The sequence below is a fragment of the Oncorhynchus keta genome, chromosome 15 (genome assembly GCF_023373465.1).
Source record: "Oncorhynchus keta strain PuntledgeMale-10-30-2019 chromosome 15, Oket_V2, whole genome shotgun sequence".
In the NCBI taxonomy this organism is placed as follows: Eukaryota; Metazoa; Chordata; class Actinopteri; order Salmoniformes; family Salmonidae; genus Oncorhynchus; species Oncorhynchus keta.
In genome coordinates, this window is record NC_068435.1 from 33,744,279 (window position 1) to 33,770,027 (window position 25,749).

Sequence of the window (25,749 nt, forward strand, 5' to 3'; positions counted from 1 at the left end):
TAGACACATGATGTCCTTTACAGATGGGACTTGGGACATAGCCTCGACAGGGATCATTTGCAAGCCAATATAGAATCATAATACTTTTATGGGCCTGAGATTGATGATCTGACGTTAATTGGCAGGTTTGCCATGTCATATGTTGTCCGTCCTTAACCACAGGCCAATTTCCTCCTTTAACCTAGTCTGTGGGAGCATGCTTGTGTGTGTGTGTGTGTGTGTGTGTGTGTGTGTGTGTGTGTGTGTGTGTGTGTGTGTGTGTGTGTGTGTGTGTGTGTGATACATGCAGTCTTACCATGTATTACAGTCAGGCAGTCAGCGCAGAGGAAATTTGTATTTAATTGGGTGATAAAGTGTCAGTGTGTGATGATTCTTGCCCAAATGGAACACCGTAAGAATCTCATTATGACTAGTGAGACAAAATTACACCTCTTCCAGTTGTAACCAATGGTTAGGACCTTGATATTATAACCAGTGTGTAGCTACATGATGGTATTTTATCACCTTCATTCATTCATTCATTCATTCATTCATTCATTCATTCATCCATTCATGTTTCTACTAAGACTGCAGTGCAAACAATATACTGTACCACTACCACTCTTGGTGGCTTTACAGCTTGAGTATTGAATTTCCCTTCTGCTGGCTTTCCCGCCATTCTAATTTGAATTCCCAGAGAGAGAGAAGAAAGGAAACCTTGTAATCTTTCCTTAGCAACTGTAAATAACTGTTAATAATATGACTAAACTTTAGCCACTTGCAGTTACTAATGCATGGTTGAAACCAGTTACTGTTGGTTTATTTTTTTTACCCCCTTTTTCTCCAAAATTTCAATCTTGTCTCATCACTGCAACTCCCCAGCGGGCTCGGGAGGCGAAGGTCGACTCATGCGTCCTCTGAAACATGACCCGACAAACTATGCTTCTTAATAACCGCCAGCTTAACCCGGAAGCCAGCCACACCAATGTGTCGGAGGAAACACCGTTCAACGGACGACCGTGGTCAGCCTGCAGGCGCCCGGCCCGCCACAAGGAGTCGCTAGAGTGCGATGAGCCAAGTTAAGCCCCCCGGCATAACCCTCTCCTAACCCGGACGACGCTGGGCCAATTCGACGCTGCCCTATAGGACTGCCGATCACGGCTGGTTGGGATACAGCTGCGGATTGATCCCAGGTCTGTAGTGACGCTTCTAGCACTGTGATGCAGTGCCTTAGACCACAGTGCCACTCTGGAGGCCCGCAGCTACTGTTTTTTTAATAGTGGTTTGACTTTACATGCTTGGATTACCCCTGGGAAGTGCTCATACTACAGTAATAGAGTAAATTAATAAATGTGTGCATTACAAATCTATAACCTACATAACCAATTACTTGTTGTAGAGAGTATGTACAGAGTCTTATTTAAAAGTACACTTTTAAAATACACAGGTTCCCTTTCTATCTGATTCTCATGGCTCGTGTGTGTGTGTGTGTGTGTGTGCGTGCGTGCGTGTGTTTGTGTGACTGGGGTGTGTGTGTCTGAATGGGGTGGGTGTGTATGAATGTGTGCCGTGACTGAACGTGTTTGGTGCGTCGGTCAGTTGGTGTGCTGGTACAGGGGTGCCCTGCGCTGCTCTGTACCATGGCATAGGCTAGAACAGGGGAGTCATGCGGACACTGTTGCGTTGCGCCCAATCTGTGCCAGTCACACAGTGACTACAATTGAGCCGCTGACCCTAGGAGACTTGAGTTCTCACATTGTAGTTAAACCTCTTACCAAGCTCCATGCTCCCATTCCCCAACCATCCCTTTATTAATACATTACCGACCGCTCAATGGCTAGGGTCTACAGTGCAGTCAGCACTCAGAATTGCACGTTGAACAGAGCCAACAGTTAAGATCAGGGTAGCATTTTGAATAAAAGGTTGGAAAGAATACTCTGCTGATGTCTAGAAAAAGGTGATGTATTTAATTTGCTGGATTAAAAAGTATACAGTAGGTCAGGTTCATAATGATTCTCTGGTAGGGGGGAGTGTCCTGACTGCTGTACAGTACATCCTACAGATGTAGGATCTTAATTTGAGACAGTTTGCTACAGCAGGAAAATAATCCTGCAGCAACAGGAATTATTATGGGGATTATAATTAATGGGCATTTTTTTGTAGGAGTTGATTCATTTTCCGTTAGGGCAAATAAAGTCGGACATTTTAAAGTGGAAATTACAAACTTTAGAAGCCCTTTTAAAACTTGAATACATTACAAGTTTGCTGCTATGCAGAATCATTCTCAGCAAAAAAAAAAATTATCAATAGCCTTGGCTTCTCAAATGACTGCCTCGCCTGGTTCACCAACTACTTCTCTGATAGAGTTCAGTGTGTCAAATCGGAGGGCCTATTGTCCGGACCTCTGGCAGTCTCTATGGAGGTACCACAGGGTTCAATTCTCGGGCCGACTCTTTTCTCTGTATATATCAATGATGTCGCTCTTGCTGCTGGTGATTCTCTGATCCACCTCTACGCAGACGACACCATTCTGTATACATCTGTCCCTTCTTTGGATACTGTGCTAATAAACCTCCAAACGATCTTCAACACCATACACCACTCCTTCCGTGTCCAACTGCTTTTAAATGCTAGTAAAACTAAGTGCATGCTCTTCAACCGATGCCGAACTATCATCACTACTAGAATATGACCTAGAATATGTGGACAACTACAAATACTTAGGTGTCTGGTTAGACTGTAAACTCTCCTTCCAGACTCACAATAAGCATCTCCTATCCAAAATTAAATCTAGAATCGGCTTCCTATTTTGCAACAAAGCCTCCTTCACTCATGCTGCGAAACATACCCTCGTAAAACTGACTATCCTACCGATCCTTGACTTTGGCGATGTCATTTACAAAATAGCCCCCAACACTCTACTCAGCAAACTGGATGTAGTCTATCACAGTGCCATCCATTTTATCACCAAAGCCCCATATACTACCCACCACTGTGACATGTATGCTTTCGTTGGCTGGCCCTCACTACATATCCATCGCCAAACACACTGGCTCCAGGTCATCTATAAGTATTTTCTAGGTAAAGCCCCGTCTTATCTCAGCTCACTGGTCACCATAGCAACACCCACCTGTAGCACGCGCTCCAGCAGGTATATTTCACTGGTCACCCCCAAAGCCAACACTTTCTTTGGCCGCCTTTCCTTCCAGTTCTCTGCTGCCAATGACTGAAACAAATTGCAAAAATCTCTGAAGCTGGAGTCTTATATCTCCCTTTCTAACTAATCATCAGCTGTCAGAGCAGCTTACCGATCACTGTACCTGTACACAGCCAATCTGTAAATAGTACACCCAACTACCTCATCCCCATATTATTACTTACCCTCTTGCTCTTTTTCAACCCAGTATCTCTACTTGCACATCATAATCTGCTCATCTATCATTCCAGTATTAATGCTAAATTGTAATTATTTCGCCTCTATGGCCTATTAATTGCCTACATCCCTACTCTTCTACATTTGCCCACACTGTACATAGATTTTTCTATTTTTCTTTTCTATTGTGTTATTGACTGTACGTTTGTTTATGTGTAGCTCTGTGTTGTTGTTTTTGTCGCACTGCTTTGCTTTATCTTGGCCAGGGCACAGTTGTAAATGAGAACATGTTCTCAACTGGCCTACCTGGTTAAATAAAGGTGAAATAAAAAAAATTGTAAAACAAAATTCAAAAGAGTGCTCTACGCAGATCCTACATCTGTATAGAGGGTACGGGAAGGCCTGCGCAGTGCTGCGCCCTGTTGAGAATGGAGATATGCAACATTCTTTCGCCAACACGGTTTCCATTTCACATGTCATTTCAGACAGATATGGGGGAAAGAGTAAATGGTTATTGAGAAGGTAAAGCTAATATTAGCCATTGGTTGAGAGAGGATTGAGTGATATGGTTATAGCCTGAGATTGATACTGTACACTTACAGGACACATGCCAGATCCTCTCTGTGCCAAAACAGACCAATATAACTTCACATTTCAGTAAGTCATTATCGTTTGAGTAATGCACCTTCCCGAAATAAGGAAGACATGATGCATAGTCTGCTAACACTACACAATCTTATTCACTAAGTCGTGGAGGGGGTGAGGGCGGAATCTTCAACGGCTGACCCAAAAAGGACGTGACCAAGCATGATGTCATCTCTGACCCTCTAGTCACTTTCCTATATGGGACATGTCCGAACTGTGACTCAACTTGGACATAATGATGCAAAGTATGATGACAACAATTACAAAGCAATGTTAATTGGTAGAGTTCGTCAAGTTGTAATGAACCACGTGTTGTTAATCTCCACCTGTACAGATCAAATTATCAAAAAACCTAAACATTTTCTGCCCCAGTCAAAATTGAGTTTTTCTCCCCATTACTCAAGCTTCAGTTCAGTCAGTAGTAGGACATAGCCTAGGCAGCAGCCTTGGTTTCAGGCTGGGCCAGAGGGAGTATACCACACTGACATTCCTACTACCTCTGGCAGGGCCTGTGAGACACCAGATGGGACAAGGGCTTTGGGCAGGGTGGTCTGAAGTGAATCCAAAACCTTCTTTCTGAGGAGAGGAGGACACTTCTTTTCCTGCAGGGAGCATTTAGCTAGAGCATACTGTGGAGGAGGGAAGGGAAAACCAAGCAGAGGAATGGTAGGAGGGGAGGAGGGAGGAAGGGACGGAATAAACAGGCACACACATGGATCAGGGCAAGGTCACACCCAGCCCAGATTTTCTTTTCAAAACTCCCCCTTACATCTTTACAATAGCCTGGCTACCACCATAGGGTTTGACAACATGTACAGGTTTCTGAGGTGAGCATGGTGGTTTGTCCCTAACTGTCAGAGGAGAAAGGTCAACTAACCAAGGGTTTGTAGTTACAAACAGTCTTACAGGAGTGCTGATATGGGATCAATTTGGCCTTTTTGATCATATTGAATAAGATTATACGGACAGGGGAGTGCTTACATACGGGCAATGGTTGTGTCTGTTAGCCTTGCACACTTTTCACACGTCTGTCTGGCTGGCTGCCATTGTTTTGGGTTACCTTTAGTAAGACAGCTGGGTGGTTCGCTTTGTCTGGGAGCAGGCTTTGTTTTGAGCCAACAGCTGGAGGGAATGATTGGCATTTGTTTAGAGTAAATTGGCCTGTGGGGGTAGGAAGGGAGGAGGAAGGGGAGAGGAGGGGGGAGGCAGCCTTGTGAGGGGGGAGGGAGGGATAGGGGATGGAGATGGGAGAGCAGAGGGGGTGGCAGAGGGAAAGAGAGAAAGGGGGGAGCTAGGGGGGTAGGGAAGGAAAGGGAGACAGGGAGGGAGAGAGGAGGGAGGGAGTTGACCTTAGGGACACCAGCAAGTTGAGACGAGGCTTGGACGGTATACCGTTTATACAGTGTACCGGGGTATTTTGAAATACAGATGGGAGTGCGTGCTACGCCACAGCTTATAGCTAGCTATAAGTTACGTATAACTATAAAAAAATCTAAGATATGTCAAATAAATTCAATCCAGCTCAGGGCTCTATCTCTGCATTTGGTTTGCTAACTTGCTAACTAAGTGACTAGATGTCAAGATCAACCTTCTTGGTTACAGCACAAATATTTAATTCCCTCCTGGATCAAGATCCCTGTTGCCTAAATTATTGTTCCCCTCCCCCCAAAAAAACTATTGAGAGATTGTGGCAGCAGGTAGCCTAGTGGTTAGAGTGTTGGACTAGTTACTGAAAGGTGGCAAGATCAAATCCCTGAGCTGACAAGGTGATAATCTGTCGTTCTTCCCCTGAACAAGGCAGTTAACCCACTGTTCCCAGGATCTCATTGAAAATACTAATTTGTTCTTAACTGACTTGAGTTGTGAAACAATTGTAATTGCCAAGAGTGTTCAAGGCAAAGGCTGTGTAGTTTGAAGAATGTGAAATATATTTTGATTTGTTTAAAACTTTTTTTGGTTACTACATGATTCCATATGTGTTATTTCATAGTGTTGATGTCTTCACAATTATTCTACAATGTAGAAAATAGTACAAATAAATGAAAATCCTTGAATGAGTAGGTGTGTCCAAACTTCTGACTGGTACTGTATATATATTTTGGGAAATAACACCCCTTGTGTGCACCTTCTGTAATAGCGTATACCCCAGTGTGGTACAGAAACGGTATGGCGTATGAAAATCGGGATAACGATTAAGATGGTTTCTTCTTGATTTTGCTGATTGGGTGGGTTCAGCCAAGGTTGAATCTTGACTTTAGGTAGCAGCACATGCACCCACACCCACACAGACACACAAAATGCAGACAAACGTACAAATGCTGCACACACGCGTATGACGCCCACATGCACACACAAACGCAGACACGCACTCACATGTACAGTACCTGCACAGAACCTGTTGGTCAAGTGGGGTGGAGATGGTGAAAGGGTACACACTAACTGCACATTTGTCAAACCTTCAGTAGCCTATGTTTGATATATAGAAGCCGTAGTGAACCTGACCTCAACTATGAAAAGCAGTGGAGAGTTGAAGTACTCAAGACCTTTAACCTTTAACATACAGTATATGCCCCAGTTCATTTGTGCTATTGTGCTCCTCACAAAACGAACTCCCTCACACGTACATGCATGAATGTGTTCATTGTATTGTCTGACATGTCAGCTTTGTGACAACACCTTCAACCAATGTTGCTGACCAACCAGTGCAACCAGAATAACCATGCATGGGCAATGGAGACAATGATACTCAAGTGTAGTATGCAATGCCTTGTTCCGAATCTCTACTGGAACTCTCAAAACAACCAATGGTGTGCAGTCTAAAAAAAACACTGCTCTGATTGGAGTAGGGGGGCAGTTATCATTTGTTGTCTCTCAGCGTCATTGTATGCCAATCAAATTCAACACGGCCCGACACTGTTACTGACCAATCTGTGGAGATCTGAATATTAATAGGCATTGTTGCCGTCTTACGTTCATCAGTCATCGTGTAGTTCACAACAGAAAGGGCGTATTTGTCACAGAGCGATCAGTGTGTTGCACTGCAGCTCTCCCTGTCACAGCATGTTTTTTATGTGACTCTGCAGAATTTGCACTGAGCGGCACTTTTTTTTACATACAGTTGTTGTGAAGTGTGACTGACGAGCCAAGATCTCTGCATGTGTTTGTATATTTCCAATTAATCGCATGCTTTTCTGTAGCTAATCGCAATTTTAGAATTTGCTCAAATTTGTCTCTAAAGAAAGATTTTTCCATTTAAGGCGCAGTGCACCGAGTTACAGGCATACTTTGATGGTGAGAGACAGAAACACAAAATGATCTATATTAGAAGGTTTTTTTTTTAAAAGTCACTAACATAAAGCTATTAATGCTCCCAATGTTTAAGTAGGCCTACTCCCTATTATCAATGTCCTTGAAGTTTAACACTTGCGCACAGCTCTCTCTCTCTCTCTCTCTCTCTCTCTCTCTCTCTCTCTCTCTCTCTCTCTCTCTCTCTCTCTCTTTCTCTCTCTCTCTCTCTCTCTCTCTCTCTCTCTCTCTCTCTCTCTCTCACACACACACACACACACATGCACACACAGTTTTAAGTACTGATAAAGCTCCAGGCATTCTCAATGAGTGTGACTAACTATAGGAAAAAGTACTGGCTCTATGGATACAAAGTGCATTTGAATCCAACAATGTTATGAAAACACTGTAACCATCTTTACTGTTCAGATAACTTTACACACTTATATGCCTACAAAACCCTACATCCCTCCCACGCCCTCTCTCTCTCTCACTTACTCCTGCACACACACACACACATACACACTCCACTCTATGAAGCATCTCTTTGAGTAGCCTATTCCTTTTGAATTCTCCCTGTGCCATCCAAATGTGTGCATAGCCTAGCCCTGGTTAGTGGTCAAGTTATCATGTTGCTAGCTAGCTGGCTGAGTAGGTAACATGACTGGCTAAACAATGTTGTTTGTTATCGAACCAAAGAATAGCATCCTGCGAGTCATTTAAAGCAGCTAGGAACATACGCAAGAATCTGCGTCTGAGAATGAAACGATAGCTCCCTGTAATATTGGGCAAAACGGATTTTAGCTCGAAGCACACGGTCCCCAGCGATAGAAAGGGACTAGCCTTGTTTGCAGCTGTGTTCCTTGTTGTGTTCTGTGCTTAACATTTTCCATGCAGCGAAGAAATGGAGAGGCGATTAATGGCGTCAACAAAACAAACGTCAATAAACATGTAATGCGTTAACACATTAGCGTTGACGTCCCTAGTGATTACATACTCATTAAGATGAGCAATTATATTAGGCCAAAGATGACGTGATATCAAGGATTATCAAGCTGCTAATATGTGATTGAATGTTCTTATACTACCCCTTCACATGTAACCCATAATAGACTTTCAAAACCCCTTCATAAACCCCAGATGAAGGGCGACATTAACAGCCATAATATTAACCAGTGCAGCGGCAGTGCAGGCCAGGGTCATGGTAGGGGCTCTGACATTGAACACAGAAGGGTGATGACGGCAACGTTTAGTTTGAATACATTATTTCCACCAGGGACCCAGGGCTGTGTGGCTACACACACACAAATACACACACACACACACAAACTCACCCTGCGTAATCGTCACGTCCTGACCACAGAAAGCCTTTATTCTCTATGGTGGAGAAGGTCAGGGCGTGACTGGGGGGGGTGTTCTAGTTTATTATTTCTATGTGTAGTCTAGTTTTTGTAGTTCTATGTTGGCCTGGTATGGTTCGCAGTCAGAGGCAGCTGTCTATCGTTGTCTCTGATTGGGGATCATATTTAGGCAGCCTTTTTCCCACCTGTTGTTTGTGGGATCTTGTTTTTGTATTGTTGCTTTTGAACCCTACAAGGCTGTACGTTCGTTTGTTTGTTTCTCTTTTTTGTTTTGTTGCTGGTTCACATTTTTTAAAATGATGATGAACTCAAATCACGCTACGCCTTGGTCTACCCATTTCGACGAGCGTTACAGTAATGAGTCAATAAGATGTCACCGACAGACACGGTCGCCCTGTTTCTAGCTCCCAGTATTTTTTTGTTGGTGTGTTATTTCTTACATCATTTTTTTGTATGATTACTTGCATCCAAAAATAACTTTTCGACATTAGATTGGCGGTCACCAGAAATTCCACTTCCCTGACCTGGACCATTTAAAAAAAACTTTAGGCAGCTCTATTCATCCTGGGGGCTGCACAAAACCGCAGATGCCGGGGAGAACAGCGCTTCCGAGTGTATTTGTCGCTAGCGTTCAGTCCCTGGACAATAAAGTATGGGAGCTCAGGGTGAGGATCTCCTTCCATAGAGACATCAGGAACTGTAACATACTGTGTCCATTTAGCTATGGGGTTCTACATCCATTGCGCAAAAGAATGAACTCATGGTGTGATTGTGGTAACATACAGGAGCTCAAGTCCTTTTGTTCTCCCAATCTGGAATACCTCACAATCAAATGCTGAACGCATTACCTCCCGATATACATTTCCCCCAGCTGACACTGCGATGGCTCTCAAGGAACTACAATGGACTATGTGCAAACTGGAAACAGCATATCCTGAGGCCGCATTTATTGTAGCTGGGGACTTTAATAAAGAAAATAGGAGGAAACTTTACCAAAATTTGATCAACACATCTCCTGTGTTACCCGGACATAACAAACTCTTGATCATTGCTACTCACCCTTCCGGGACAGGTACAAGGCCCTCCCCTACTCTCCCTTCAGCAAATCAGATCACGACTCCATTTGGCTCCTCCCCACCTATAGGCAGAAACTTAAACAGTAAGCACCCGTGGTAAGGACTGTTCAATGTTGAGCTGACCAATTGTAATCTATGCCTCAAGGTTGTTTTTATCATGTGGACTGGGAAATGTTCCAAGTCGCCTCTGAGAATAGTATCAGCGTATACAATGACTTGGTGACTGGGTTCTTCAGGAAGAGCATAGAGGATGTTGTTCCCATGGTGACGGTTAGAACTTATCAGCTCAGCCTTCAACACCATAGTGCCTGCCCCCCAAGCTCATCTCTAAGTGACACAACAGTGGTAGGCCTGATTACCAACAATGATGAGACAGCCTACAGGGAGGAGGTGAGAGCCCTGGCTGAGTGGTGCCAGGAAAATAACCTCACCCTCAACGTCAACAAAATGCTTTGCATTTTGCACACTCTTGCAAACTCTTGGCATTCTTTCAGCCAGCTTCACCTGGAAGGCTTTTCCAACAGTCTTGAAGGAGTTCGCACATATGCTGAGCACTTGTTGGTTGCTTTTCCTTCACTCTGCGGTACAACTCATCCCAAACCATCTCAATTGGGTTGAGGTTGGGTGATTGTGAAGGCCAGGTCATCTGATGCAGCCCTCCATCAATCTCCTTCCTGGTAAAATAGCCCTTGCACAACCTGGAGGTGTATTGGGTGTGGTAGCCATGCTGTTTATGTGTGCCTTGAATTCAATATAAATCACTGACAGTGTCACCAGCAAAGCACCCCCTACACATACAGAGATCATCTGTTAACCTACTCCGCGTCTCACAAAGACACGGCAGTTGGAACCAAAAATCTAAAATTTGGACTCATCAGATCAATGGATGGATTTCCATCGGTCTAATTTCCATTGCTCGTGTTTCTTGGCCCCGACGAACAGTCCTTATGCTGATGTTGCTTCCAGAGGTAGTTTGGAACTCGGGAGACAGTGTTGCAACGAAGGACAGGCGATTTTTACGCTCCACGCACTTCAGCACTCAGCGGTCCCGTTCTGTGAGCTTGTGTGGTCTACCACTTTGCGCCTCAGCTGTTGTTGCTCCTTGAATTTTACACTTCACAATAACAGCACTTACAGCTGACCAGGGCAGCTCTAACAGGGCAGAAATTGGAAAGGTGGCGGTCTAATGACGGTGGCAGTTGAAAGTCACTGAGCTCTTCAGTAAGGCCATTCCACATGCCAATGTTCCCCTATGGAGATTGCATGGCTGTGTGCTTGATTTATACACCTATCAGCAACAGGTGTGGCTGAAAGAGCCAAATCCACAAATTTGAATATGTGTGAACATACTTTTGTATTAGTGCATGTGTATTTATATTCCTGACTCAGACATTGCTCATTCTGGAGCATTCCGCTGCACCTGCGATAACGTCTGCAAATCTGTGTATGCGACCAATGAACATTTACTTAATATAATATATAATATTTGATTTGATGATTTGAGTTGTTTTCACTCTGCCATTCTGTGCATTGAAACATTTATATGAAGTAAATGTCCCGGCAATGGGAAGCGTTGACAGGTGGAGAGAAATGCCTAAACAAACTCAGTCCGTTCGTTTACCCAGTGAAAGGTGCATGCAGGGAGGAGAAAGGCAAGGCAATGAGTGAGATTATTCTCCTTTGAAGTCTCGGGTCGATGATGTCTGTGTGTGAGTGTGTGAGTGAGTGAGTTTAAAAAGCCAAGCTGAGAAAACAGCAGTAAGAATCCTACCTCACGTAGGATAATAGTGAACTTTATTATGTCTCTGTTGGTGTTATGTTCCATGTGTGTTGCTGTGCCAACACCTCAAACAAAAACAGCCTCCTAAAACGCTTCATGATAGAAAAACACAGGTCTACATGCTCTTACATTCTAATGTGTAAGACATAGACCTAGCAGTAGCTCCGTACCCTGCAACCTATAATCCCTTTAGTTCATATGCCTTACACTGTCAACATGTACACTGTAGTTTGCACATGTTTCAGGACCATAGAGATTAAGGCATTGTGGTTAGGCTTTCCATTATTCCTAATCAGAAGCTATGAGGTCCTGTGTCCAAATTTTGGACCAAAGATGTGCACCGTACTCTCCTTTTGATTCCATCCTTTCCTCCAAGTGAGTTTAAATAGATTAGCTCGCTCTGCAGAAGCCAGCAGTGGTCCTGTTGAGTGTGTGACACTGGGTTCCGCTCAGCATTGTCTGAGTATGTGAGACGTTGGGTTTCTTTTTGGTCACGTTATGGCGGTAAAGGGATCTTTAGGGACCCAGTACCAGCTAGCTAGTTTACCTGTATGGTTTTGTGTTCTCCTTCTTCGTCTTAAACTTCGTCAAATGTCCTTGTTAGGAAATATGCAGTGGCACAATTAATCAAAGCACTAGAACTACCATTGTGCATATTTAGGATAGCTTTAAGAAGTAAAATAATCATTTCCGTCAGTGTTCTAAAAGCCCAAAAAGTAAAACCTTTAAAATACAGCTTTACAGCTAGATATAAGAAATCCTTTAGAAGACGGGGGAAACTGAAATTAAAGCACATCTGTGATATCATTTGACTATACACTGGTCTGCCACAGAGCGGAAACATGCACAAGAATGGAGCCACAGTAGCTTATTCTCCCGAGACCTGAAGAAGTGTTTCTCCATTCTCTGAAATTTCTCCTCCTATCCACACTTTGCCCCCCAGCCTTCTTGGTAACTGGCAACAACAAAAAATGGAAGTCAGTAACAGCAGAGCAGTAGTCCAAAAGATCCATGTTGTCTCTGGCCTCCCTCCAGCTTCAGAGTATCTTTTTTTTGCCTCAGACAATGACGTCGCAGCACAAAGACACTTTTGAGAAATTGCATTTTATTTGACTATATTTGTGGGCCAGACAGGCAGCCATATGTGATCTATGGAGAGATAACACTAAGGAGACGGTGATAGTGACAGTAGTGGTTGAGGAATGTAACACGCCATGGTGATAGGATTCAGGAAAATGAAGACAACCTTTTTTGTCCGTGGGAGTTTCACCACTGTTGTTATTGATAATAATGGCACGCCTATGTCTATTTAGTGCAACAGGTAGTAAACATTAGAGTTATGCCATTAGCAACAAATGTACCTAACATAATTGAATCGTTGCGTACTATACAACACATAGACTATATTTCAGCCCCCGGTTGCTGTTTCTATTGCTCTTACATTCTTCAGAAGCATGATTCATACAACTGTAAAATCTCTAGGAATTTTAAATCATACAAAAAAATATATGCTTCATTTACTGTGGCTGCCAAGCTTCACAAATAATCTGTTCCACTTTGCATCTCCTGGGTAACGTTGCTGATTTAATTTCCCCAGTGATATCTACATTCATTTAAGTTTGTATGTTATTGCATTTCAGGCATCAATCATAGGACTTGAGTTTATCACAGCTGGAGTTTACATTATCCTGGCTCTCCTGATGACATGTCGAAATTAATTAGCCAGGTACTCTAAATGGTGTTGCAATCAATCAAATATTGAGCCTCAGCCCACAGCAGAAATGTTGCGGAAATGTTGTCAGTCACGATTACAACAGTTCGTCAATCACGATTCTAACAGTTCGTCAACTGGTACAATTTGCTCTTGAGTTCCTTCTTTTTCTCCTCACGGTGTTATATACGTAGTGGATACACATAGTATCAAAAGGAATAACAATTAAGATGGATAAATATAGCATTTGTATGTATGGAGTGTCTCTATACATACAGTGCAGAATGTGGCACAGTTAGACCAATGTATTTGAGCTCTTTTCCTCCCTAAAGCCAGCCAGGAGAACCATTTCTGTCAAGTAACAGCTTGCCAGGTTTCCATTTAAGAAGTCTATAGTAGTCAGACAAGTTAGGAAAGGCAAAAAAGAGAGACGAGCCATTTGACTAGCCTCTTCCCTCCGGGAGACCTGTAATGTTACACATTGATCTTCCCTCCCTAAAGATGACATCCCGTACCCAAAAACATATTTATCATCACTCTGGATGACCTATTCCGCAGAAACGTTTCCCTTCACCGAAGACAAATCTATAATCTGGATGCCGTTACCAGTCATTACCAGTCATTTCCGGCGATACAATGTGTGAAAAAGAACTGTTTATATCCAACACAATATCTCCCTAAAGGTACGCTGCCATCTTGGATCAGGAGAAAGACTTCACAATCAGTTATTATCAGATCTAAAAGATGTCTCTCTCTCTGTAATATGACCTCTGTGACCTCTTCAGTGAGGCCGTTTGGCTCGGAATGGTGACAGAAGACAAATTAGGTCATAAGTGAACGTGTAGCACCATTGACTAGAGAAGTACACAGACGGGAGAAGTACACAGACGGGAGAAGTACACAGACGGGAGAAGTACACAGTAACTCTCTTGAGGTACAGACAGTGAATCAATCAGTGTTCACATTCACTGCAACATGGTCCATGCCCGGGACATCTGGAAGGAAGCTCTATGGCTGTGATTTGGTTAATAGTTGTACCCAAATGACTCATGGGCTGGAAATGGAATTGAATAGGTTTCTGGTTCATTGGCAGCAGTAACACACTAGCTAAATGCTAATAGTGTCTGACTGGCTGGCTGTGTCTTGTTCACTCTCTCTCTTATTAGCTTGTGTCCTACTCTTGCAGACCTGGCCTGAATCCTTCCTCACTGAAAAGTTACTGTTCGGTTCATAGTTACTTATTAGACTAGCTATCACTTCCTGTTCTGGCCATGTGACTGGTGAGATCTGCATGGGCCTCTCATTGAACATGGCATAATCAGAGCTTTGTTTTGTGAATGAGACACAGCAGGATTATCTTAGACATGACAATTAAACTAGGATCCTCTCCTCCTCAGCTCTCCCCTGTTTTATCAAGATTGATAGAAGGGATATTCACTTAAGCTCAACAACATAAATGTCAACATTTTGATGGCAGAGGCCAGAGACAGGTCACCGTGTGTCACTGAGCAGAGCAGTTCAGTTATATAGAGGAGAGAAGAAGAAACAACCTCCCATTGTCACCTCCAGAGTACATCTAATATGTTTATCCCTTGTTTACGGTTGTTGTCAGGACAACCTCAGATTGTTAGCTGGTGTCAATATTAGCAGGGAAATGTTGACACTTAAAAGGCATCAAACTCTTTCAGTAATGGCGTTATGTGCCCGGGCCCGTTGCAGGAATGTGTTTGTGAGTTCCTCTGTAAATCCATGTATTCTTCTCTTTTACTTTAACAGTGTAAAAAGAGGCCCTGAAATTGCACATAATGAGCAACTACCCTGCCAATCCTGTCAGATGGTGTGACCAAAATGGTCACAGGCTGACAGTCATGTCCCCTGCGTGTTTTTGTGAAAGTAAAGCTTCTGCTTTCCCCATCCATCGCAACCTCAGAACACTAGTTGGTCAGGGAGGGTTTTGCCAGCTATGTGGCAGACCCGGTGCTAGCTTGTGTGTTTTATATACACTTCCTTTAAATAAACTGACGAAAGGAGTGCAACTCTACCACATGTTCTCCTCCTATACCGTGTTTAGAAACTAAGCTTATACTCATTATATTTCAAATGAATTGCAGCTTTAGGCTCCTGAACACTGGAAGTTTGTATGGGGATTCTATAATGAGTGTAAAGCCTGCTGTGTGATCATGTTTACATCTAAACACCGCTGGTCCCCGTGATTGACAGTCTCCGGGATATGATATAAATGTTAAGCAATGTATCTGTTGGTCTGGCTACTGTTTAGCATGCCTGTGATGTGACGGACAAATTGAATGTGCGGGACCATTGTTTTAAATCTGTCATATCATCTGAACGCTCTGTACTGGCAAAAAAAACAAAAAACTTAATTAAAACACACAGTTACAGTCACTAACACTCTAACCAGCTCTGTGTGGCAAGTCAAATGTTCAGAGTGAGGTGTTCTCATTTGTGTCTGGAATTAGCTAGGAAGCTAGCCAACTTTAGCCAGTTAGCTTGGGTGTTTTTGACTTCCGTTTTGAGGTCAGAACGTTCGAATCAACCCTACTCCGCCAGAGCGTCCAGTGTGCACTCTGAAAACTCTGAGAGCGAAACACGCTGAATTTACTAACGGACAATCTGACAGCACTCTGAAATTACGAACGCCCAGAGCGCACTCTGAGCTCACTCTGACACCCTTGAGTGAATTTACAAACGCATGTTCTTAAGCCAACCTGTGTCAATTTAGCTAGCTGTCTAGCCAGCGATGCTATGACGAGCAACCTTATTGGTAGCTACCCTAAAAGAGACAAATCAGCACAGAACGCTCTTCCCCTTCTGAGAATGTGCTATATACACAGCCACGCCTATCCTTTTATTTTTTAAATATATTATTTTACTTTTACCCCTTTTTCTCCCCAATTGGTAGTTTGTCTTGTCCCATCGCTGCAACTCCCTTACAGACTTGGGAGAGGCAAATGTTGAGAGCCACACGTCCTCCAAAACACCACCCAGCCAAGCCGCACTGCTCGCTTAACCCAGAAGCCAGCCACACCAATGTGTCCATCCAGCTGGTGACTGAGATCAGCTTGCAGGCACTCACCCCACCACAAGGAGTCGCTAGAGCACAATAGGAGGAAAATCCTGTCCGGCCAAACCCTCCCCTAACACAAACAATGCTGGGCCAATTGTGCGCCGCCTAATGGGTCTCCCGGTCACGGCCTGCTGTGACATAGCCTGGGAGCGAACCCGGGTCAGTAGTGATGTCTTAACCACTGCAATGCAGTGCCTTAGACCGTTCCGCCACTCGGGAGGCCGAGACTCACCTCACATATGGGGAATGTTGATCTCAATCTCTAGAAAGCGTTGCAGTCCCCTGCACATTAACCATTAAGTCGATTGCAACCTTCAAACAATTGCAGCCAAATTCCCTCGAACATTAACCAGCTCTGACTTAGACCGTAAAGGTCAGCGTTCTATGTTTGGGACTTAGCATACCATTTCCTCATATTCTCAGTCCACTGTACTGACGGAGTGTTCCCATAAATGATTTGTCATTCTCCGAACCCTCCAAACAGTGTGTTACAGTACAACATCTCCCCCCCTCAACTCCAGATTGACAGGTAATGGCTGTAATAAGCCTTAGGTAGACCTTTGGGTACTGCAGCAGCATTTGCCAGTAGCTAAGGGGTGTCTATTTCTCTCCCCAGATTGACAGGTAATGAACCCCTGTCCATTCTACCGCTGAGCTCTCAACCTGAGGAGAACGTGGGAAGGGCCCACTACAAGCTGTGTGACCGGCTCAAACTGGAGAAGAAACAGAGGCGGATGTGTCGACGGGACCCGGGCGTGGCCGAGACCCTCATGGAGGCCATCAGCATGAGTGCCCTGGAGTGCCAGTACCAGTTCCGCTTTGAGAGGTGGAACTGCACCTTAGAGGGGCGCTACAGAGCCAACCTTTTGAAAAGAGGTAGGGACAGAAAAGCATTCCAACTTCATATAGAAGTATAAATGTAATATGTTTTCAACTTACAGATAACTCCTTTCTGACGTTCATGGGTGGAGGTGGAGATACATTTTTGTAATTCCATAGTAGATAGTACAGTAGAGAGAGGCCATAGTAGATAGTACAGTAGAGAGAGGACATAGTAGATAGTACAGTAGAGAGAGGTCATAGTAGATAGTACAGTAGAGAGGCCATAGTAGATAGTACAGTAGAGAGGCCATAGTAGATAGTACAGTAGAGAGGCCATAGTAGATAGTACAGTAGAGAGAGGTCATAGTAGATAGTACAGTAGAGAGGCCATAGTAGATAGTACAGTAGAGAGGCCATAGTAGATAGTACAGTAGAGAGAGGCCATAGTAGATAGTACAGTAGAGAGAGGTCATAGTAGATAGTACAGTAGAGAGAGGCCATAGTAGATAGTACAGTAGAGAGGCCATAGTAGATAGTACAGTAGAGAGAGGTCATAGTAGATAGTACAGTAGAGAGGCCATAGTAGATAGTACAGTAGAGAGGCCATAGTAGATAGTACAGTAGAGAGAGGACATAGTAGATAGTACAGTAGAGAGAGGTCATAGTAGATAGCACAGTAGAGAGGCCATAGTAGGTAGTACAGTAGAGAGAGGCCATAGTAGATAGTACAGTAGAGAGAGGACATAGTAGATAGTACAGTAGAGAGAGGCCATAGTAGGTAGTACAGTGGAGAGAGGTCATAGTAGATAGTACAGTAGAGAGAGGACATAGTAGATAGTACAGTAGAGAGAGGACATAGTAGGTAGTACAGTGGAGAGAGGTCATAGTAGGTAGTACAGTGGAGAGGCCATAGTAGATAGTACAGTAGAGAGAGGCCATAGTAGGTAGTACAGTGGAGAGAGGTCATAGTAGGTAGTACAGTGGAGAGGCCATAGTAGATAGTACAGTAGAGAGAGGCCATAGTAGATAGTACAGTAGAGAGGCCATAGTAGATAGTACAGTAGAGAGAGGCGTTAGTAGATAGTACAGTAGAGAGAGGCCATAGTAGATAGTACAGTAGAGAGAGGCCATAGTAGATAGTACAGTAGAGAGAGGCCATAGTAGGTAGTATAGTAGAGAGAGGCCATAGTAGATAGTACAGTAAGGAGAGGCCATAGTAGATAGTACAGTAGAGAGAGGCCATAGTAGATAGTACAGTGGAGAGAGGCCATAATAGGTAGTACAGTAGAGAGAGGTCATAGTAGATAGTACAGTAGAGAGAGGCCATAGTAGGTAGTACAGTAGAGAGGCCATAATAGGTAGTACAGTAGAGAGAGGCCATAGTAGATAGTACAGTAGAGAGAGGCCATAGTAGATAGTACAGTAGAGAGAGGCCATAGTAGGTAGTACAGTAGAGAGAGGCCATAGTAGATAGTACAGTAGAGAGAGGCCATAGTAGATAGTACAGTAGAGGCCATAGTAGGTAGTACAGTAGAGAGGCCATAGTAGATAGTACAGTAGAGAGAGGCCATAGTAGATAGTACAGTGGAGAGAGGCCATAGTAGGTAGTACAGTAGAGAGGCCATAGTAGATAGTACAGTAGAGAGGCCATAGTAGATAGTACAGTAGAGAGGCCATAGTAGGTAGTACAGTGGAGAGAGGTCATAGTAGATACTACAGTAGAGAGGCCATAGTAGATAGTACAGTAGAGAGAGGTCATAGTAGATAGTACAGTAGAGAGGCCATAGTAGATAGTACAGTAGAGAGAGGCCATAGTAGGTAGTACAGTGGAGAGAGGTCATAGTAGATAGTACAGTAGAGAGGCCATAGTAGGTAGTACAGTGGAGAGAGGTCATAGTAGATAGTACAGTAGAGAGGCCATAGTAGGTAGTACAGTGGAGAGAGGTCATAGTAGATAGTACAGTAGAGAGGCCATAGTAGGTAGTACAGTGGAGAGAGGTCATAGTAGATAGTACAGTAGAGAGGCCATAGTAGGTAGTACAGTGGAGAGAGGCCATAGTAGGTAGTACAGTAGAGAGGCCATAGTAGATAGTACAGTAGAGAGGCCATAGTAGATAGTACAGTAGAGAGGCCATAGTAGGTAGTACAGTGGAGAGAGGTCATAGTAGATAGTACAGTAGAGAGGCCATAGTAGGTAGTACAGTGGAGAGAGGTCATAGTAGATAGTACAGTAGAGAGGCCATAGTAGGTAGTACAGTGGACAGAGGCCATAGCCATAGTAGATAGTACAGTAGAGAGGCCATAGTAGATAGTACAGTAGAGAGGCCATAGTAGATAGTACAGTAGAGAGGCCATAGTAGATAGTACAGTAGAGAGGCCATAGTAGGTAGTACAGTGGAGAGAGGTCATAGTAGATAGTACAGTAGAGAGGCCATAGTAGGTAGTACAGTGGAGAGAGGTCATAGTAGATAGTACAGTAGAGAGAGCCCATAGTAGATAGTACAGTAGAGAGAGGACATAGTAGGTAGTACAGTAGAGAGAGGACATAGTAGATAGTACAGTAGAGAGAGGACATAGTAGGTAGTACAGTGGAGAGAGGTCATAGTAGATAGTACAGTAGAGAGGCCATAGTAGATAGTACAGTAGAGAGAGGCCATAGCAGGTAGTACAGTGGAGAGAGGCCATAGTAGATAGTACAGTGGAGAGGCCACAGTAGATAGTACAGTAGAGAGAGGACATAGTAGATAGTACAGTAGAGAGAGGCCATAGTAGATAGTACAGTAGAGAGAGGCCATAGTAGATAGTACAGTAGAGAGGCCATAGTAGATAGTACAGTAGAGAGGCCATAGTAGATAGTACAGTAGAGAGGCCATAGTAGATAGTACAGTAGAGAGAGGTCATAGTAGATAGTACAGTAGAGCGGCCATAGTAGATAGTACAGTAGAGAGGCCATAGTAGATAGTACAGTAGAGAGAGGCCATAGTAGATAGTACAGTAGAGAGGCCATAGTAGATAGTACAGTAGAGAGAGGACATAGTAGATAGTACAGTAGAGAGAGGCCATAGTAGGTAGTACAGTGGAGAGAGGTCATAATAGGTAGTACAGTAGAGAGAGGTCATAGTAGATAGTACAGTGGAGAGGCCATAGTAGATAGTACAGTAGAGAGAGGCCATAGTAGATAGTACAGTAGAGAGAGGCCATAGTAGGTAGTACAGTGGAGAGAGGCCATAATAGGTAGTACAGTAGAGAGAGGTCATAGTAGATAGTACAGTGGAGAGGCCATAGTAGGTAGTACAGTAGAGAGGCCATAGTAGATAGTACAGTAGAGAGAGGCCATAGTAGATAGTACAGTGGAGAGAGGTCATAGTAGATAGTACAGTAGAGAGGCCATAGTAGATAGTACAGTAGAGAGAGGTCATAGTAGATAGTACAGTAGAGAGGCCATAGTAGATAGTACAGTAGAGAGAGGCCATAGTAGGTAGTACAGTGGAGAGAGGTCATAGTAGATAGTACAGTAGAGAGAGGACATAGTAGGTAGTACAGTGGAGAGAGGTCATAGTAGATAGTACAGTAGAGAGGCCATAGTAGGTAGTACAGTGGAGAGAGGTCATAGTAGATAGTACAGTAGAGAGGCCATAGTAGGTAGTACAGTGGAGAGAGGTCATAGTAGATAGTACAGTAGAGAGAGGTCATAGTAGGTAGTACAGTAGAGAGAGGCCATAGTAGGTAGTACAGTAGAGAGGCCATAGTAGATAGTACAGTAGAGAGGCCATAGTAGATAGTACAGTAGAGAGGCCATAGTAGGTAGTACAGTGGAGAGTAGTAGAGAGGCCATAGTAGGTAGTACAGTGGAGAGAGGTCAGTAGTAGGTAGTACAGTAGAGAGGTCATAGTAGATAGTACAGTAGAGAGGGCCATAGTAGATAGTACAGTAGAGTGGAGGCCATAGTAGATAGTACAGTAGAGGCCATAGTAGATAGTACAGTAGAGAGAGGTCATAGTAGATAGTACAGTAGAGAGGCCATAGTAGATAGTACAGTAGAGAGGCCATAGTAGATAGTACAGTAGAGAGGCCATAGTAGATAGTACAGTAGAGGCCATAGTAGATAGTACAGTAGAGAGAGGCCATAGTAGATAGTACAGTAGAGAGGCCATAGTAGATAGTACAGTAGAGAGGCCATAGTAGATAGTACAGTAGAGAGAGGTCATAGTAGATCATAGTAGAGATAGTACAGTAGAGAGGCCATAGTAGATAGTACAGTAGAGAGGCCATAGTAGATAGTACAGTAGAGAGAGGCCATAGTAGATAGTACAGTAGAGAGGCCATAGTAGATAGTACAGTAGAGAGGCCATAGTAGATAGTACAGTAGAGAGAGGCCATAGTAGATAGTACAGTAGAGAGAGGCCATAGTAGATAGTACAGTAGAGAGGCCATAGTAGATAGTACAGTAGAGAGGCCATAGTAGATAGTACAGTAGAGAGAGGCCATAGTAGATAGTACAGTAGAGAGGCCATAGTAGATAGTACAGTAGTAGTAGATAGTACAGATAGACAGTAGAGAGGCCATAGTAGATAGTACAGTAGAGAGGCCATAGTAGATAGTACAGTAGAGAGAGGCCATAGTAGATAGTACAGTAGTAGATAGTACAGTAGAGAGAGGCCATAGTAGATAGTACAGTAGAGAGAGGACATAGTAGATAGTACAGTAGAGAGAGGCATAGTAGATAGTACAGTAGAGAGAGGACATAGTAGATAGTACAGTAGAGAGAGGCCATAGTAGATAGTACAGTAGAGAGAGGCCATAGTAGATAGTACAGTAGAGAGAGGTCATAGTAGATAGTACAGTAGAGAGAGGACATAGTAGATAGTACAGTAGAGAGAGGACATAGTAGATAGTACAGTAGAGAGAGGACATAGTAGATAGTACAGTAGAGAGAGGACATAGTAGATAGTACAGTAGAGAGAGGCCATAGTAGATAGTACAGTAGAGAGAGGCCATAGTAGATAGTACAGTAGAAAGCTGAAGTTTATTTTCCCATTAATGGCAACTTTCAATTGCTCATTTTGAGTGTCCATTAGGAAGCTGGTAGCTGATATCCTTCCTCTTGCTCCACACCTCACTCCAGGTTTTAAGGAGACAGCCTTCCTGTATGCCGTCTCCTCGGCAGGCCTGACTCACGCCATGGCCAAGGCTTGTAGCGCCGGGCGGATGGAGCGTTGCACCTGCGATGAAGCCCCAGACCTGGAGAACCGCAAGGCCTGGCAGTGGGGCGGCTGTGGTGACAACCTGAAGTACAGCAACAAGTTTGTCAAGGACTTCCTGGGCAAACGCTCCAACAAGGACCTGCGTGCCCGCGTGGACATGCACAACAGTAACGTGGGCATGAAGGTGAGTGTGGAGGGGAGCCGTGTTGGATGACGAGGTACATTTCATCTTGTTGAATTATGGGATACAGTAATTAGTGTATCCCGCTAACAGCCCTTTTGTCACAACTTTTCCTGTAAAACAAAAACAATGAATATTTTTGGGTTGGCTGGTTGATTGATTGATTGACTGACAGTGTAGTTTGCTTTACCTATGTTGTCCTTTCTTGAGATGGTTAAGATCCGTGGGTGTATTCTAGGGTGAATATTTTCTGAATCTCCTACAGACAACTATATAAAGTAGGGTTGGTAAATTATTGTTCTCCAAATGTACCTCAGTCTCTAAAGACACAGCAAAATGACCAGAACCAGTGAAAATGACCAGAGAGGAATTTAATGTGACCACGAGAGGAATAACAATGACAAGAGTTTTTACAGCTATGTTCCCATGGTTGACAGAGAATCGTTTACCCACATGCTGTGGTTATTAAACAAATACTACAGATCCTCAAGCATCCCACTTAATGGTGAGATGAAAGGCCAGCCTAAATCACTTAAATTGGCCACACGTTAATCAAACTTTGGTTTTCCCTCTCAAATTAGAGATTTAATTGCCGTTGTTTGTGCCTTAGCGAGATTCGACAATTGTTTGAGGTGAGGGAGTGAGTTTTTTTTGTTCCCCCGGCTTGGACGTGATTTTAATAGTAAAATCAAGAAGAAGAGAGAATGGTGTTAAAATGTCAAGCCAAAGCAAACTCAAGGTCCTGGCAGCCGCTACCTTGACTCAGATTTTCTCCTATTGTAGCCATTTTAATTTTAGCATGAATATAAATTATAGCAGAAGCACACTTCCCCAAATGTTAGCAGACACAAACCTCTCCCCAAAGACCCGTTGTGTGTGCTCTTCCTTTTCAGCCTGGCTCTCCAAATCCATTCTCAGGTTCTTTTATTTGTGACAAAAGATTTACAACACTGTTTTGGTCCAGGTTTTTTCTTATTTTCAGATTTAGTGAGGTGTACTACGTCCCACATGAAGCACAAATCTTGGAATGTGCCAGCCTCTGGAATCCCTAGAACATTTAAAGCTGACACTTCACATTTCCCTGAACTAAACTGCAAGTGTGGCGAATAATGCAGCACTTATTTCGTATTCCCCCATCTGTTTCCCAGTGTGTGAGAACAGAACCGGAGAGAGACCGTCTGTCCACTCCAGGCCTCCTCTGGAGAATACACGTTCTGGATTTTAACACATAACCTTTAATTTAACGTTGTGGTCGGCCGATGCTGACTGAGCTGTACACAAATGAACCATTCCCAGCCACAGAGATTTCAAGCAACGTCGCAACGTGTACTATTCAGTACAGTGCTGTCTTTGGCCAAACAAGGAGCCTTAAACACACCCGTTCACACCCCCACAAGTTAAAGTTGGTCGAGCATTAATGGTCAGAGGTGTTCTCTCAAGTTCAACTCGAGTCCACATTCCGTGTCGTCTGTTGGGTAGATCCCGTTATATGTATTATGAGAAATCTTCAGGCCTCAACATAGTTGACGTAAAAAATGGTTTTGTTTACCTTTACACTTGCTAGCCTAAAGTCCCCCCCCCTACTTGAATCGAAACAGTAGAGTTATGAAGTTGGCCTGGTGAAAGAGATGGACCTTGGGGGTTTTTGACTCCCACATACCTTAAAACAAACCAAGAACAGGGGCCAGGGTCTGAGTCTTCTGTCTCCTTCTTTCCCATGGCCGAGGAACTCAATGGATCTTTTCTTCGGAAAAAGTGCCTCTCAGCGTGTCCTCCACTTACTGTTAGTAATAACCATGATGACTTTAATCAAACTCTATTACCGAATGTTATCGTAGCACTCCGTATCGACACCCTCCCACCCACAAACATTATCTTTGAAACTATTGCTTATAGTGTAGAATTTTTAAAATTAAGATTCTTTGGTTGGGGAGTGACAACAATGTGACATTGTTGTCATGTCAATGTTGTATTATGTTAATGGCAGTATATCAGCAATAATTAGAGGCTCTAGATCGTCTAACTCTGTGGTATGTATGAGTATACACAGAGAAGATAATCATGGCCTCTGTTCTCATCACATTTTAATACACTGATGTTCTGTGTGCGTAAAGGCTTCATATTGGACACATTTCTTATGAAATTCGGACTTACTACATAGGCCCATTGTGCTGCAGAAATTACAGGGGAGTCTAGGTCATTTTCTTCTTCTTTGAAACCTTGCTGTCTATACAAAGTGCAAAATGGGTCAAAGCTAATATTATGTCATTTCAGGTAGTCCCTTTGATGCCCTGTGACGGCTGACTGTATGTCCCTCTCCTCTCCCACCACCAGGTGATCAAAGCAGGGGTGGAGACCACCTGCAAATGCCATGGCGTCTCGGGCTCCTGCACCGTCCAGACGTGCTGGAGGCAGCTCTCGCCCTTCCACGAGATCGGCAAGCAGCTGAAACAGCGCTACGAGACCTCACTGAAGGTGGGCAGCTCCACCAACGAGGCCACGGGGGAGGGGGAAATCTCCCAGGCCCGGCCCCAGCAGCAGCAGAACCCCTCAACGGGCCCCAGCAACGACCCGATCCCACGCACCATGGACCTGCTCCACATCGAGGACTCGCCCAGCTTCTGCCGGCCCAGCAAGTACTCGCCAGGCACCTCGGCCAGGAAGTGCTACAAGGACAAGAACTGCGACGCCATATGCTGCGGCAGGGGCCACAACACCCAGAGCCGCGTGGTGACCCGGCCATGCCAGTGTCAGGTGCGCTGGTGCTGCTACGTCGAATGCAAGCAGTGCACGCAGAGAGAAGAGGTCTACACCTGTAAAGGTTAGCCCAGTCTTAGCTTCCTGCTCGCCCCTTGCCTCTGACCGGACTCAGCAAGTGGAGGGTGGTTGTTGATGGTGAAGGGGGGTGGGGGGTGTGAATGGTGTTCTAGGACAGAGGTTTGACTCTCACTCAACCCCCTTGTGGCTGTCATAAAGAGAGAGAGAGAGTTCTGCGGCAGAGGAGAGAGCATGACGATGGAGATGGAGGACCTTTATAAGCACTTTGAGGGATTTTCTGTTCTATGGGTTTTGTTTTAATACCCTGTGGCCCCAGCCAATGGTGGTTGGGGTTGCAGGAGGAGATTGGCCTCATCTGACAACAGGGTCAACGTGGGTCTCATGTTTTCTCGTTGCCAGAGTTGGAGCTTTGGAGGAAAGGCGACCTCACCTATTCAACAGGCAGTCAGATGTGTCAGTGAGAAAAAGC

At 44.1% G+C, this 25,749-nt stretch overlaps 1 protein-coding gene across 1 annotated transcript in view; it reads left to right on the forward strand.

The window, feature by feature from the left end:
* Positions 1 to 25,392, forward strand: part of LOC118395130 (protein Wnt-9a-like) — a 31,546-nt gene extending 6,154 nt beyond the window's left edge. Inside the window, exons 2-4 of the mRNA XM_035788905.2 lie at positions 16,912 to 17,171; positions 22,243 to 22,505; positions 24,837 to 25,392. Of these exons, the coding sequence (XP_035644798.1) occupies positions 16,912 to 17,171; positions 22,243 to 22,505; positions 24,837 to 25,328 (1,015 nt within the window). The 3' untranslated portion in view covers positions 25,329 to 25,392. The remainder of the gene's footprint in view (positions 1 to 16,911; positions 17,172 to 22,242; positions 22,506 to 24,836) is intronic.
* The last annotated feature ends 357 nt before the right edge of the window (positions 25,393 to 25,749 follow it).